Source organism: Apostichopus japonicus, chromosome 12 (genome assembly GCF_037975245.1).
Source record: "Apostichopus japonicus isolate 1M-3 chromosome 12, ASM3797524v1, whole genome shotgun sequence".
Classification (NCBI taxonomy): Eukaryota; Metazoa; Echinodermata; class Holothuroidea; order Aspidochirotida; family Stichopodidae; genus Apostichopus; species Apostichopus japonicus.
In genome coordinates this window covers 28,712,540-28,729,739 of record NC_092572.1, presented here as the reverse complement: position 1 = coordinate 28,729,739, position 17,200 = coordinate 28,712,540, and the positions used below count along the sequence as shown (strand labels likewise).

The 17,200-nt window shown below is 37.4% G+C and overlaps 2 protein-coding genes across 3 annotated transcripts in view; both read left to right on the top strand.

The window, feature by feature from the left end:
- The window catches only part of LOC139977184 (ankyrin repeat and SAM domain-containing protein 3-like), a 40,883-nt gene that overhangs the window by 1,840 nt on the left and 21,843 nt on the right, over positions 1-17,200 (top strand). The window contains exon 2 of one of the 2 annotated variants that reach the window (XM_071986422.1): positions 719-796. The exons of the other annotated variant lie outside the window; for it this stretch is intronic. The gene's annotated coding sequence lies outside the window, so the exon portion shown is untranslated. The remainder of the gene's footprint in view (positions 1-718; positions 797-17,200) is intronic. 2 annotated transcript variants of the gene reach the window in all.
- LOC139977183 (uncharacterized) lies at positions 3,591-15,040 on the top strand. Its single transcript, XM_071986419.1, has 2 exons — positions 3,591-5,646; positions 9,938-15,040. The coding sequence occupies exon 2, from the start codon at positions 9,938-9,940 to the stop codon at positions 12,860-12,862; it is 2,925 nt and encodes a 974-aa protein (XP_071842520.1). The 5' UTR covers positions 3,591-5,646; the 3' UTR covers positions 12,863-15,040.

The following is a 17,200-nucleotide window of genomic DNA, read 5'->3' as shown; positions in this document are numbered from 1 at the left end:
AAAGGTCTGCTGTATAGACCCCAACTATAGCATCATATCATGGAAAAGTTTCTTGAAAATTACTTAATCGACCTGCCTTGGTCATAAAATGACCTCTTTTTACCAATTAGTCTGCAAAGCCTGCCACATATTGTTTCTGGTATGAGGGTCTTTGTGTGAACGCTGTATGATTAACTACACTGTATACATTAACATCTTTCCAAACAGTGTTGACACAAATAGCCTAATGGTGTTAAGATGCTATGCAGGCCAATTGTCGAGAAGCCTGGGGCCGATTTACGACAGTGGCAGGTCCATTACGTAATCACAAAACTTTCCTAGCTATAGCGTGTTATAATTGGAGCCAATAAAGCAGATCTTTAAATACCATTGGTATACATATTTTATCCAGTATCGCTTCGCCAAATGCGATGCAAAGTGGATAAATTCCTACAGTGTAAAGATGTACAGCAGGTTTTGCAAAAAGGAACCATCATATAGTATAAGAGACAATATTCAGAGCCATGTAATACATTGAACACTAAATTATTCTCTGTTGTTTATGACTTCAGTTAACACTTCTTTGGACTTCCTGCATGTGGCTTGCTGAAATTTGTTCGCTACAAAAGCATGGAATAAGTTCACTTTTGAGTGTTGATATAACATATGGCCAAATTTTGATAGGATATTTTAACAAGGTGCGCATGTTGAAGTTTGTGATCTTTTTTTTTCTCCATAGACTTCAAATTTTTGTCTCGAGAGTAGGCACACTCTTGCAGTGTTGCTGCCTGCAGATTGGTTCAACAATTTCACTTTGGTAAGTCTGCAATAGACAAGTTTGAGTAGTTGCTACAGCAACGGCGTAACGCCTATGGGCTGGGACGGGGCAAACCCCGGGGCCCCCGATCAAAGGGGGCCCCGCTGCACTGATGTACAGAACTTAGAAGAGGGGTACCCTTTTTTTTCTTTTTTTTGAAACGGCACGTTTTCGTTGGAAAAGAAACTTTAAACGAGACAATGGACATATTTGTCTGTGTGTGAATACGTTCGTCATAAATCATATGCCCCTGCAACTGCAAATTTCGTATCATTCTTTCCACACGACTGACTCAAGAGCCTGAGGTACACACTGGAACTTGATAGGCTACGCTGGTACATTTTATAGCAAAATAGCGCCGATAACTGGCCAAGTGACACAAATTTGGCATATTTTGACCTCAGCTATCGGCCAAATCGCCGATGCCTCAGTAAATTCAAGCACTTGCCTTTCGGATACCATTTGTCCACAGGAGTTACGCCACGGGTGGAAATATACATGTTTATGTTAATTGGACATTGGTCATTTGGTCTTATTGTCCTTTCAATCTCTTTGTCCTTTTAATTCTAGCAAGTTGCAACAAATTTTTTCATGTTCTCAGTATGACAGACAAGGGGGACCAAAAATGTGTCTATGAACGCAGATTTTCCCCAAAATCTCAGTCGATAAAATCACCACGAAATGTTCCATATATATACGACTTATAGATTGCACCAGAGAGCTTGTAGAACCCCAGAGCTTCCAGGGCCCTAAGGCGGGCCCTGGACCCACGCCTTTGGGATTTCGCGCTCCGCGCTCGTGGTGTGCGCTGCGCGCACATCGGTTGATTCTCCGCAGCAGCCAGGGGGGCCCTTCCTTCCCTGGACCCTGGGGCCCCCAGACTCATCGTTACGCCGCTGTGCTACAGTATGTATTACAATCCAGAAGATGAAGAGAAGATTGAGTACAGTTTTAAGGTTTGATATTCCACAGTTGAACAAACTAGATTATAAGTTTTAAGGCAGGGTATGCTTTTCCTGATAGATTTCAAAACCATAAAAACTTTACCTTCATTGTCCTACTGCATGTGAAATGTCTGACAGTGCAACTTGTTAAGAAATTATTTATGGTTGTCCAATGGGCAACTAGGTCTACCCTTTGAGTTGTGGGAATAGCATATCTAGTAATACTATTTTTGCTTTATTGCAGTATCTTCACAGTGTTAGAGGCTGCTACCAATTTATCATTGAATGGATATTTATTAAAATGCAATCTGAGTCTGATCAATTGATGTAAACAACTAGTCACTGGCTGAACACTGTCAAAGCTGATTGTGGTAGTCCAATCAGAAATCTAGTTGTCTCTTAAAACCAGACAACTGTTAAAAGATGTATCCTGTCTGCAAAAAAGAGTGACTTTGGTTTGATGATGGCAATTTCATCTACTTACTCTACATAGGTGAGATTATGTACTGTAGGTCTGAAATCCACTAGCAATAAGGCAGCAATTAAGATTTGAGTCTTCTATTACAGTTCAGTCCAAAATCTGCTTTTATTTAAATGTTTTAAATAATTATCTCTTATTCAAGAAAAGGAAAGAATGCAAACATCAAACAATAACATTGAAACTATTAGGCCTGCACTGAATAGACCAAGTACAGTAATCATCAAATTAGCCTTAAAGGAAAGTTAAACTTTGTTTAATTGTGAAAACACATGGTGTTTATCACTGTTACACGTGTCAGACTTGCTCAAAGCTATTTTAAGTCACCTGAGCAGTGATATTTTCACTATCGAATCTTTGTCACATATGAATTGCTGATTAGCGATGAAACAATAGTTAGTTCTGACTCTCCTTTCAGTCAAGTTCATTTGTGCTGCTTTGACAGCCAATTGTTCTGCTTAAATCAATCGTAGAGGGTTGTGGTACAGAAGTTTAGGATGTGACCATTTGGAACAGTAACGCAAGTTGCAAAGTTTTCATCTGGTAATGTTTTTCATATATAGGAAGTTCTTCATACTGTAGGCACACTTCAAGGATGACATGGAGAGTAGTAGTAGTTATAATTATGTCATTTTCCAAGAGAAAAAAGAGAGAACAATGTGAGTGTTGACATGGCTATTATGGGTTTTTCAGATATCCACCTTTGAATATGTTTCAGCTCTGGAACAGTCCTTTAAGGCTAATTAGATGATTACTTGGTCTACTCATTGCAGACCTTAGTTTCAATGCTAATCCTTTTTTTAATAAATTCTATGATAAACTCAACCCAAACAGGTTCATAATTAGCAAGATCATCTTGTAAACAACATCTGAGCACATAGGTTAACATTCAATGCCATTTGTGCTTGACTTATTAGTAGCACTTGTATTGTAATCATGTTATTTAAGGCCTATAAGTGTCTCTTAAGTGTTTTTCCTTTCAGTTTTGTCAGTTCTGATCTCTGAGAACTAATGATCTGTGTAGAAGACAATGTATTGTATAATGCAGTCATTTTAGTTGATGAATCCTAGTTCTTTAAAAGGTAATTTCTTATAACTTAAAATGCATGTATTTTCTAACCAGGGCTGATATCAGTGTGTTTTTTTTGGTCAAAATTAATTTGATGTTTAAGAATCATTCTTTAAAGGATGACCAGTGGCCAAAGTTTTATGTTGATATCTAAATATGCTAAGCATGAAAGGAAAAACGAAGACATTTCTTTCCTAATAATTTATTTTGCAGATACTGTATTCCAATCAAAATAAATATTCACTTTATATCACAAAATATATATACTTGGCGTTTATTATGCGCTTTTCTGGCTAAATGAATGATATTTCGCTAGCGTTGTGCGGGATCCCGGTAGTCAAGTGAATCCCGGAATCCCGATCCCGGTATTCACTTATCCCGATCACAGTGCAATGTGTAACTACTACCGGTATTGGGAAACAACCGGTTATTACATTTGTTTCGGTATCATTCCCGGGAATCCCGGACATAATAAAAATATCTACGTGTTACTATTTGAAATAAAGAAATGAAAACACGTTTATTTCTGGTTTCTGTGTTCTTAGTTTGAATAATATCTGATCAATTTAAGCACTGGCCTAGACCTATATATTAACGAATCAACTTTTCACGTAGTAATTTGGACCTAGGCTACACCAAATATCGAACGTTACTTGCGCTCAGCATGTTACGGGACCTCAAAGTTATTCTGAAATTTTCATGATTTATTCTTCCTTCAAACGATGATTGTGAAGGTTCCCATGTACAAAATCTTACCCTTATGCATTTCACCACATTTTGTTATAATAAATATAACGATTTAATAAATTTTGAGCCAAAACTGAAGGGAGTATACCCAGTTTAAATCCATCTTCGCACGGGACAATATATTATTATAGCCTAGGGTACGGTACTGGTACACAGTGCAGTACGGTACTTGAGATTTGATGCTGTAATGAATTGGATTCGTTTATTAATGCGGGGGGTTCCACGATGTCATTTCTAGTTATCTTAGGCTATGCATATTGAATTTATGATATTGACAGTCTCGTAACTAAGTGCTTTCAACCATAGATGAAAGTTAAGGAAAATACCGGTTGTAGTTAGGATACCGGTATTCATGTTGCAACACTACCGGTTGTGTGAAATCCGACTACCGCACAACGCTATATTTCGCTAGTACTCATTTTCATCTTACATTTTAATCCATTTAATTTGTCAGGTTCCTTTTAATAATAACTTGCCCAAAGATGTTATTTTGACATCATGCAAATCACTATAGCAGCCATGGATAATGATTATCTAATGTTCACCAATGTGCCGTACACGGATTCAAATTTGTATTTATTCATTGTTAAACTCTGTATACATGTGTATTGTTGGTGCCATACTGTGCATGCAAGATGGGTACACTGTTCTCATGTCATCTGTTGAGGTTCTTATGGAGATCTATACTTTGTTTAACTAGTTTTACTCAGAGATTTTGAATTGCAGGTAAATTTAAGCATAATGATGGGTGGTGCTTGCACTTTGTAAAACAGTGAGTTTGGTTACTATTGACAGCAGCTGTGGATAATTATTCACTGCAGTTCAACTTTAATTGTAGTGTGAGACTAGTTGAATTTTTATTTTCAGGTTGTTGAGCCATAGACAGATCCTTTTGAAAAAATGCACTTGACACTATAAATCCATCTACAGTATTACAGCAGTATGCAAAGTTCAGTAAAGTACAGTACTTCACTTTTGATGATTTGTTAATGTTCAGTAAGAACTAAAGTTGTTAAATCTGGCAAACAAAGATAGGTAGGCTAAAAGGTCTGCTTTGTACTTCTTCATGTACAGTAGCTGGCATCCTATGAAATGTAATTTACATAAACAATGAGAACTTTTAAGTCGCTCTGATGCTCTTCTTTTTTTTTTCGTTCATCTCGTGGGAATTTTTTAAATCAGCTTGGACAGAGCTAAATTGTTATGGATCCGTTAAGTGGACTTTCAATTATAATGTTTCAGGTTTTACAACTAACTCAGCTTTCAACTTGTTTTGGATAATCATAAAAACATGACTGATATTCAACCTGTACTTTTACTTTCAACACTACGTTGAAACAAAGCGAAAGCTGACAAGCCCTTTTGGATCGAACACACGACATTGTTTTCTTGAATTTTGGTTGAGCAAACCATACAATTTTGGTGAGTGTTTACTGGTTTAAACATCCAGCTGTGTGCACACTGCCTGTTACTTAAGTGGAGCAGTTGCAGAACCTGTACAGTACCTGCACATGGCAATCACAGGGGGGCCATCAAGGAAGTACAACTGCAGCACTATTCCTTTGCCGACCTGACAAGACGTTTCTTCAATTCCCAGAAAATTTCCAGCAAGGTGAGTTGAATAGTTCAAGTACAGTAATACTGTACTGTACTGTAGGTTTATATGTCAAAGTTAGAGGGTCTTATGATTCAAATCACTTTATATCGTTACCTACTCTACATAGGCTTTTTATGCAGACTTCGAGAAAGGGCAGTTCACTAACAGTTTTTTATTCTTTATTTAAGTAGCACTGTGGGTAAATAGTGCAACCTTTGATGTCTTTCATTGTAAGACTAGTGTACGATATGTTTTCCTAAAAGGTTTTTGCTTTTGAAACATTTGATAATTACATAGGTGGGCCAAGTTTTGTAGTTACATGCACTAACCTTATAGCTTCATTGGGAAACCTCTGAAGTAAATGCAAGTGCTTATTTCATTTATCTTGGTGAGAGTTTGGTGAGATGTTAACACAGAATTATAGTATTATGATATAAGCCTTCATGTAGTAGGTTCCTTAATATTAACACATAGGCACAGTATTATGTTATACGCTTTCATGTAGCAGGTTCCTTAATATTAACACATAGGCACAGTATTATGTTATACGCTTTCATGTAGCAGGTTCCTTAATATTAACACATAGGCACAGTATTACGTTATAAGCCTTCCTGTAGAAGGTTGCTTAATATTAACACATAGGCACAGTATTATGTTATAAGCCTTCATGTAATAGGTTCCTTAATATTAAAACATAAGTACAGTATTATGTTATAAGCCTTCATGTAGTACTGTAGGTACAGTACCTTAATATTAACACAGAAGTATAGTGTTATGTTATAAGCCTACAGTAGTTAGTACCTTAATGTTAACACAGAAGAACCTATGAGTAATGTATTGCTTTCTCATTTGGAAACTGGTCTTTGAAATGGTAAAACATGCAATGATACAAATTACATAGACTCTGCTAACACTTGGACTGACCCAAGTTATCAGATATATATTTGAATTCTCCCACATGCATCCATGTGTATGTGGCTACAGCTGAGCATAGCTAACTCAAACTGACTTCCAGGGCTAACTTCCAGCCTCAAAAATGACATTTATCCAATTATATTCAGTTTCACAATCATGGGGGGGGGGGGGTTAGAACCCCAAGGGAAGTCACTTTTGAAAATATTTCACAATTTTACTGTGGCATGATACTTTAAATTACTGTCAGACCTGTGTTAAAGTTGAATCGTTATAAGGAAACTGATAATATATCCATTCGAAACTTACACACTTTTAATTAGTTAATTGATCACTATGTCAGAGTGTGCATTCTCTGAGCCTGATCACTCTACTCAGTGATAAATGGATTTTAAAATTCTTAACCTAGGTTGCAAACTTTCGTACAACAGCTGTTTCGTTTGTTTTTGCTTTTATTATTTTCTGAAATTAATGTCAGTAAATTAAAAGTATTTCATAGGAAAGGATTGTACTGCATAAGGTACACTTACCATAAATTTGCATATTAATGGGTGTTTATTAATTGGATAATTTAGGCTGACTGAGCACATCGCACAGCGATTAACTGCAATCAGTTAAATATTTGGTGCATTTTTGTGGTGCAATTAGAAGTTCAAGAATATACAGTAGATCTATACTACAGTATTAGATAGACTGTTGCAAAAGTCAAAATTTGGTTCAGATCCATTATTGTAAACCAATCTGTATTAACTTGGTAAAGTTTATTTTCATTTTAAATTCATTGAATTTGAAACCGTTTTGATGATTACGATACCACACTGTATACTGTACTGTATGTACCATACTGACAGTTGGACTTCACTGTACTCTGGAAATGCTCATACAACAGTATGATATATTTACAGTATCATTTGTGATGAAAAGAACCAGGCCTAAACTTCCACAATAATTCAGTGTTAACTCGTGCTTAAACATCTGATCGAGTACTTGCTAAAATCAAGTTTCCCTTTCCACTCACCGTACAACTAAAAGGGTTGTTTCCTTCTTTCTTCTATGAAGTATACTAGCCAATGGTGAACTGTACTTGCATTTATCCAGTTAATAGCCTTAATTATTAAGGTCTTTTAATGGTTTAAGTAGTAATTATTTTCATCAGTTTTACTTGTTACTGTGTGTCCTTCCAGTGTACTATAACTTACCCTCATGTTTCAGGATCATGAGTGAAACGTTAGAAAATGGCACATTTAATTTCAAGGAAAAATATCGTCTTTCCACAAGATTTCGGAATATCGTAGAGCCCACAGTTTTAGAAAACTGATTGTGAAAACACTGTGATATAATATCTTTCTAGTGTAGAACTTGAGAATTTCAAGTAGCTCTCTTGTAAAATTGATGATGCATGTTGATTCACTGTACATAATATAGTATCTGTGCACTTATTGCAAGTTGAGGGGGAGAATTTACCGTACTACTATGGTTTCCATTGTTGTTGAAGTGAAGAGTTCATTAACCAATAAAATCACGGTTAAATAAAGTCACACAAGAGTATGTTTGTATGGTCTGGTGGTATTCTAAACATAACTGTCATTGACCTACAGGTTAAATTACAAAAGTAAGGTGGTCTCTAAACCTTATCTGTATGCAAACACGTTGATCTTATGTGGCACATCAAAAAGAAGAGCCCAAAATTACTTACTAGTTATGAGATCATCATGCATATTAATGGGCGTACCTTAATGTAAAATTGTTATCATGGTAATATCCAGCTAAACCTTGTGTTCGAATAAGTTCGTACTTGGTATAGTGATGTAAGTACAAGTATAGTACAAGTTCATTGCAACAACAACTACCTCATTAATATTCATGAGTGGATGGGGCTTGAAAATTGTGGAAAACAGCTTGTAAACATGATATGCCAACAACCACAAGTTGAGTCAATCTCACACATGGTAGGTACATGCACCATTATGTGTAGATGGGCCCTTCTGTTTTCGTTTCCATATCTTGAATATTAATGAGGGGACTTAACAGAAAATTTGTAAAATGTCAATATCTCTGCAATCATATGTCCGATTTAGTTCATTCTTGGTACTGTATGGTGATGTAACTACATAGTAAGTATGTATGTTCTTTGCAACAGTACTGTAGTTTCTACCTCGTTAATATTCATGAGCGGTGGGGCTTAATGGGAAATTGTCGAGAACTTCTTGTAAACATGATATCTCAAGAAACACAAGTTGAATCACATCCTACTGTACTTGGTACCCCATGATAAGTAGATGTGCCCTATTAGCTTTGGTTTCCATCTCATGAATATTTAGTGAGTGGGCTGGGCTTAACAGAAAATTGTTAAAGGTCAATATCTCTGCAGCTGTATAGTCTGATTGAGTTTATACTTGGTATGGTGGTGTAACTACATGTACATATAGTATGTACAACAATTAGGCAGGCCTACATTGATTGGTACAATGTGGGCCAAACAGAAATCCGTTCATTTTTGGACAGGGTGGGCACAAATTTCATTTCCACCTCAAATGCATGTTGGGACACATTCTTTAGGCCTGGAATTGTGAAGCCCAATATTTTTTTCTGCCACCATTTCTTGGGACTCAATTTTTTGGGGGCAAATATATTTTTGAGCCAGTTTGTGTGCACTAAATGTTTTTGGGACCATTTTTTTTGGTAGGGGTTAAAATTTTAGCTCAAAAACCATAAATTGGGCTAAAAAATGGTCAAATTCATTTTAGTTTTGTGAATTAAGGGTCTCTGGAGGAGTTGCACAAAACATACAATCTTCCAGGAAATGAAATCTGCTTTGAGAGTGTTGCTTTAAACCTGCAGTCAAACTATCACTTTTCACCTTCTGAGCTATTTAGGGGGTCAACAGGATATCTCAAATGGGCATAAATTTGCCTCAAGGGGTCAACAAGTTATCTCAAAGTGGTTCAACATTGGCCATTTTCTCTGTGATTAGTACTACATGACTTTTACTTTATCTATATTTCACATAGGAAGATTGTTCTTACTGGCTATTGAAACATTTTGAAATAAAACTCTTTACTGTAAAATCCGTACCAGGGATTGAATTGGTTGATGCCCACAAGGGAGTGCAACAACAAAAAAAACTGTATATTGCTAATCTTTTCTTACTCTCACTTAATTCTTGTACAAATTTAACTCACTTGCTCTACCTAAGTCAGATAGTTATTTTGAATTTTTAGTACATTGTATCCCAAGGAATCACAAACCCAACTGGCTGTTTGGTTAAACTATGACACTAAACAGAGTTAAACTTTGTCAACATGATAAGTGATTCTTGGTACCTTTCACTAAACGCTCCTCTTTCTGGTTAATTTGTAACACCTAAGCATCTTGTTCTTCATTCCCTTCTCAGATGCCAAGAAGCAGAGGGAAATACAGAGCTTACAGCTGGGAGAGTTTAGAGGCCGCCGTACTGAAAGTGAGGAACAAAGAATGTAGCATGCGTAGAGCATCGTTAGACTATGGTATACCACGAACTACCCTCATAGACAAACTCAGTGGTAGGTCTCCTCTGTTTACTACCCAAGGTCCCAGTCCCGTCCTCACAACAGCGGAAGAGAAAAAACTTGCAGAGTGGTTGAAGAATATGTCCAGGATTGGATATGGCCAGACAAGGCAACAGCTAAGAATGATGGTAAAGAAAATACTGGATGAAGACGGCAGGCAAAATCCATTCACAAATAACACCCCAGGAAATGACTGGTTTCGCAGATTTAAAAGAAGACACCCTGGGCTTAGTGAGCGCCTCGGAGAATCATTGGGAAAAGAGAGGGCTATGCTGACAGTACAAAAACTGGAGGCTTGGTATGTAGAGTTGGAGAATTATCTCACGGAGGAAGAAGGTGGCCTTGATATAATGGATGATCCATCCCGTATGTTCAACTGCGACGAAAGTGGCTTCCCTCTGAATGGCAAAACAATGAAAGTCTTGGCACCTACAGGATGTAAAACAGTGTACCAGCTGACAAACTCTGATAAGAGTCAGATAACGGTCCTGGCTTGCATGAACGCAGCAGGAATGTATGTGCCTCCAATGCTAATTTTCCCTGGCCAACGTTTCAAGTACAATCCCCTGAGAGGAGCTCCTGACAACTGGTTTCTCGGAAGAAGTGAATCGGGATGGATTGACCAAGAAGTTTTCTATGAATGGATTGCAAACCACTTTGTGCCGGTGTTAAAGCAAGCTAATATCAAATTTCCTGTGATTCTCTTCATGGATGGACACAGGAGCCACATCAACCTGGAGACTGCAAATTTCTGTTCAGAGAACAAAGTGATTCTATTCTGCTTTCCGGCTCATGCATCCCACATCCTGCAGCCGTGCGACCTCAGTCTCTTCAAGAGTGTCAAGACATACTGGAAGAAGGAAGTCCAGCAATGGCAAATTGATAACCCTGGACAAAATGTGACGAAACAAACATTTGCTTGCATATTCTACAAAGCTTGGAGGCAAAGTGCAGTGCCCAAGATTGCTGCCAATGGGTTCCGAGCTGCAGGGTTGTATCCTTTCACTAAAGAATTTGACAAAGCCAAAGTGGCACCGTCCGAAATTTTCCGCTCACAAGAGATAGCTCGCATCTCTGATTATGATATGCCAATCTTGTCTCCAATAGGTGAATTTTCTGAAGAAGCTACCTCTCCCCACCAACAGCCTGACAATAGGGTACGTGTTCCAGTCCAGGTAGTAAATAATGTGGCAGCTACTATGGCCCGGAAAGCACTCGAAGGCACCTTCACCCCAGAGAAAATATGGGTGTTTGAGCGACGGTTGCGTGAGGGATTTGATATCGAGACGGACGAGTTGTTCAATACTTGGAAAAAATTGAAACTCCAAGAAGCCAACAAAGATTCTGAAACGGTTCCACCAGCAGCAGTTCCCGCCATTCCATCTTCTCCGACTAGACGACCAGTACTAACCTCTGCTTATGTGAGTCCGTCTTTAGACAAATATTTACGGTACCCAAAGGCTCCAGAATCACGCCGTCCTGCCAAAGCCACCAAACAGCTACCAAAAGCCATCTCAGGAAAGAAGTACCGGCAGTATTTGGAAGACAAGCTATCTGCGAAGGCAGAACTCGAAAGGACCAGACGGGAGAAAAAGGTTATCAGAGAGGCCAGGAAAGTGGAGAAAGTAAGGCTGCAGAAAGAAAGGGCAAAGAGATTGGAGGACGCAAAGCAGAAAAGTCGAGTGAAACGACCAGTCTGTAGAAAATTGATGGCTGATTTACCAGAAAGAGCAGAAAAGACAGCATCAGGAAAGAATGATGCGAGAGTTGTCCATGCAACAGTTACCAGTGTAGGGAGAGATCAACAGCAAAGTGTTGCTACTGAGGTGATGGATGAAGAGGAACAGGGTATTGAGGCAGCATTAGAAAAGGGGCCAGCTCTCAGCAAACTTCCAGATAGATCAGAAGAGGGGCCAGCTCTCAGCAAACCTCCAGATAGATCAGAAGATGGGCCAGCACTCAGCAAACCACCAGATGGAAGTCCGGTGATAGCGAACACTCTGGTACAGTTGGGATTGGATGATAGTTTGAAATTTCCAAGTCCACCCAGTACATCAGAAACTCCAGAAAGTTTAGAAATGCCTAGTCTAGAGCAAATGGAAGTGCTACCAACCTCCTTGGCAACAGATGAATTATTACCTGATGGGGAAGAGGCTGAGTTGTTAAGCAACATGAAAGAGGCATTGGCAATGGTGAATGAGACCTGGGAGGAACAGCACACAGGAGATGTAGTGATGGAGTTGGGTGATGACGTAGATGTCAGTGAAGGGGAAAGACCTGCCACGGATGGAGAAGTGACACGTCTCTCAAAAGATGGAGACTTGCCAATAGAAGTTGAAGTTCGAGAGCAACCACCAAGTGCAGCAGAAGCTTCAGGTGCACTAGAAGGGGTACTAATTGCCAGTAATGAGGATGGAGAAGGGACCAGCAACCAGGTGGAAGCTGAGAGAACAGAGGAAACAGACACCAGGCCAATGGAAAAGAAGATCAAATTGAAGTTTATGAAAAAGAGTGGGAAGAAAAAAAGTTATTATGAAGAAGATCCTACAGGACAGACAAAAGGGAAGGGCCAGGAAGACGACTGGACCCTGGTAGACGAAAATATCTGCGACATCTGCGAGCAGTGTTACCGTGACGATGATGACGACTGGGTGGGTTGCGAATGGTGCCCTCGCTGGTTCCATAAGGGATGCACTGATATTGCAGACATACATGATATGAGCGAAAGAGAAATTCATTCTGTCGAATGGTTCTGTCATCATTGTCTGTAAGATACTGTAGATTTAAGTGTGTGAAGTTACTGTAAATTGATATGGCTAACTTCCGTCAGGCTTTGAGTAGGAAAACTTCAAATTTATGATTGTTGTTTGTTTCTGAGCCTGCTACAGCTCTAAATTGTTGGTGTTGTGAAAAATCGAACCAACCTTCCCACACCCCACCCCACCACCCCCCCCCCCAAAAAAAAGCCAAAACAAAGCAGATGGAACAGAATGAAAACAACAAGAAGAAAAAACACAGGATTTTCTTGTACATACACTTTGAAAAAGCATGACAATATCTGTTGTTCTGGACACTGTATACTGCACTACATTTTGTTATGATGTTGTGTACAGTAATTGTATAGGTTTTAAGTGCAAAGTGCCAAAGCAATGTATTAAAGTGAGTATTCACCATTTGTCTTGTTCCATCATAATATGTAAATGAATCAAAAGATAAATTTTATGCATTCTCTTTGTGTTCGAATTCTTAAAGAGTATTGATCACTAATATGACTCAGTATCAATTGATAATACAACTAGCAGAAAAGGAGGGGTGGGAGGGGTGGCAGGGCGGACCTGGGGGGGGAGGTGGAGGAGTATGTGATGGGTAAGGTGAAAACAAACACAAATCATTCAATAAAAGATGTCAATTCTGCCCATTCAAACCCCTCCCCCCATCCCCCCATCCCCAACCCACCCAACAAAACAAAAATACTCAGAAGGACATTCATAAGGACCTTTTATTTCAGATGTGAAAATCGTTGATGGAAACTGTTTTGAATATTACTCATTCTTACAGTACATACTCCCCCCTCCCCCACCCTGCCCCCCACAACAGGGAATTTTTTTTGTTGTGATTTTTCAATAATAAGTTTAACACTTTGGCTTCGGAAGGTTTGTATCAGTGATCATTACATTTGGCACGATATCCAAAACTTAACCGTTAAACTGTTAGTGACCAAATGCTTTACTTTGGGGTTGGGGGAGTGGGCATGGGTTGAGGATGGGTAGGGGAGAGGGCACAAGTGAAAAAGTATTTTCATCAGCCAGTGTTTCAGTATTATTTTAGAGAATTTCTTTTAGTAAGTAGTGGATGAAGAGGGTGAGGGGGGCATTTTGTTATCTAGTACAATTTTTTAAGTCCTAACCATATAGCCTACCAATGTGGCCCGCATACGCTGATTTCATACACTTCCATGTACTTTTATGCTGCAGCGAGTACTTTGTATAACTTTGGGTAGTACTAAACATTTAAACTTTTTTATTTTTTACCCTCTTACTTTTTTCCTTTTTGCTTTTTTATTTTTTTAATGTTATTAAGCATTTAATCTAATAAATATTTCATTTATGACAATTCACTGCATAGTATTGACTATTTTAAAATGTCTTTTAGGATGACATTGCACTGCACATATTTTTTCGACAGTTATGTGTACAAATCACGCAATCATTCATACTGTGTGGATATTTTATATTAAAGTAAGTTTTAATTTCCATTACTGCTTGTAACATATTCTAACGGAAGGATTCCAAGTGACATTACATACTTGATTCAAATTTCACTACTTTGATTACCCCCGCCATTTCAGTTAAATTGATGGTCGCTTTCATGTCAAAATTTACTAGAGTTTACAGAGTTTCGGCATCTCTACCTCTTTAAAAAAAAGAAGCAATTTAATATCTTATTCTTTTGAAAGGAAGTACATAAATAACAAAATTTCAAACAAGCTCAAAAAAGTACAGTTAAATTTAAGGAAGGAACTTTTATGTTTTTTTATTTTTTTATTAAGTTGCTGTCCAATTGTTAGGATCTTTTTCTGCAATTTTGTGTAAATCATTATTTTGCTGCAAACTGTTGAAATGTTGACATTATAATTTGTTAATTAACCATTTTGTTTCAAAAATGTTGCATTATGTGGTTGATTTATCATTTTGCTACTCAAGATTTAAACACTGAATTATTCCCTACAGTGTATATCTATGGAAGCACAGCATGACAAAATTTTCACCGGCAGTGATCGCAGATTCTTAAAAAAATATTATTACAAAGTTCATATCGTTCAGGATATATCGTGTTTGGGTCAAGTCACATTCATCAGAATAACCTTGAATGAATATTCATTTTCCTATTACAAGATGTAAATATTTAAGAGAGAAAGTTAGCACAATAAAAAAAAAAAGAGAAAAAAAGGTAAGATTAAACTCAACTTTTCCTTTGATCATAAGTTATGTTCAGACACAGTATTAATATTGTTTTTGTATAGAAGTTTTTCACTAATCATGCAGTATTGTTTTCCTTCTTCCTGATAAATAGTATTTATTCCTATTTTTCATTTGGCATCTTGGAGCTTGTTACCATGGCATCTAGAGTTTGGTGACTGTTTTTTTTAATTTTTTATTATTTATTTCTGCTTTATCACCAACCAGTATATTAAGTCATTTTTTGAATATTTTTATTTTTTATTTCTAGTTATTGCTAGTTCTCATTCTCAAAATCATTGCCTAGAATTACAGTAATTAACAAGAAAATTTCAGAATAACAGATGTAATCATTTCATAGTGGATTTTAAAGACAGTCGATCTGACAAATTATTTAATCCTCACCCTGCACACACAAACATTTCTGCCCAAACTTTTGTGTCCAAATAACCCAAAATGTTAGGCAATCTCAACGCACATGCCTATCTCAGGATTTCAAATGGGTATTAATTTTTTAACCATCATTGAGTTAATTTATTAGCCCATTCGAGATTATTGAATGCCAATAATCTTTAAAGGTTCAGCATAACAATGCAATGGTCATTGGTCAGTATTACCCCTAAATATGCTAGACATCCAAAAAATGGTCACCAGGGATCTAGTTTGTTAATGTCTTCTACTGCCACCTAATCAAGCAGTTCTCACGTTGTTGCGTGTCGACAGATTTACCGAATGGACAGATTACTATTCAAATCAAGATGACAGTAGATCAAAATAACTGTAGTTTCTTGACAAAATATGGTCAAAGAGGAAGTAAATAGATGGATCTTTTGGGTTCACATGAATCATGAAAACAACATCTATGTAGAAGAAGGCAAAATATGAAAAAGTTTAATGATTGTCAGTGAGTATTGAATTTCAAAAAGTATTTCACAAAACTATTTTATTTCAATGCCGCATAATTTCTGCTGTAAAAAATTATCAATTATATATCATCTCTATTAATATGATTTTGTACAAAATGATATCTAGCCTAGCTCATTTAAATATTTGATTTAAAACTAAACAAGGACCATTCATTATCCTGAAATGGATCAATATCCGCATCTTCTTTTGAAAAAAATTCTTCAAATTCAATCCAGGAATATTTGTCACAACTTTATGAAAAGAAATCATTCTATTTTCGATGTAAACCATCTGTCAATCTATCCTTTGTTCGTCTCAGACGCTGACAAAAAGAGTTGAAGACAGGTAAAATGAACAAAGCACAATTGCAGTCGATTTAATCCCATAAAACTCTTATCACGTAGTAAAAATATTTTGGAATGTTTGAACTAACGTTCGAGTGGGTTAATTTTGTCTGTCTATTGTGTTCTCACATTTTGATCTGTCACATTTCCAGCTGTTTTTTTTTTTAAAAGCCATGTTTGTAAACCCAGAGTGTTCTCCAATTGGAGGCATTCAAGTTATTCAAAAGTAACAAAGTAAACCATATTGTAGAAGTGAAGTGTTTACATCTACTCCTGTAAAGATGTCTCTTTTTACCTTTCCATTCTCAAAGAAAAGAACAGAAACAGAAATGTACCGTTTGTTTTTCAAATCAAATTTTCTCCGTTTTCATTTTCTCTTTCACTTTATCAAATCTCTTTCTTATGGGAAACTCACCTCTTGTCTTATTCTTTGTACTGTAGATAATACTTTGTCCATTTAATCTTTTATTAAAGTGCCTGCTGTTAATAAATTGTGATTCAAGAAACTAAATTGTTTTGTTGTTTGGTGATTTGCCTCCGTCTGAATGGAGTAAGAGTCCATCTCAGTATATGGGTTCTGTAGAACTTTGCAGCTGTAACTAACCATTTATGGCAGACAGTTTTGGACCATTACACAAAACCCAAGACTAGCTCGCAAATGGAATTGTCCTAATGGTGGCCAGTTCAGGCATTTTTTACAACAGACCACAGCATGTCTGTTACCTTCTCAGCTATCCCCTACCATGTCCTTCATCTCCCCACCTATTGTCTCCCATTGGCATTGTCCTTCCAAAATGCCCCCATTGACTTCCATTGTGCTTGTCCTGACATGATGCCCCCCCCCACCCATTGAGCCCCTTTGTCATTGTCATTACACAATGCACCTCGAGTTAAATGGGCA

Coding starts and splice junctions, on each gene's coding strand:
- LOC139977183 (XM_071986419.1), top strand. CDS start 9,938: ATGCCAAGAAGCAGAGGGAAATACAGAGCTTACAGCTGGGAGAGTTTA.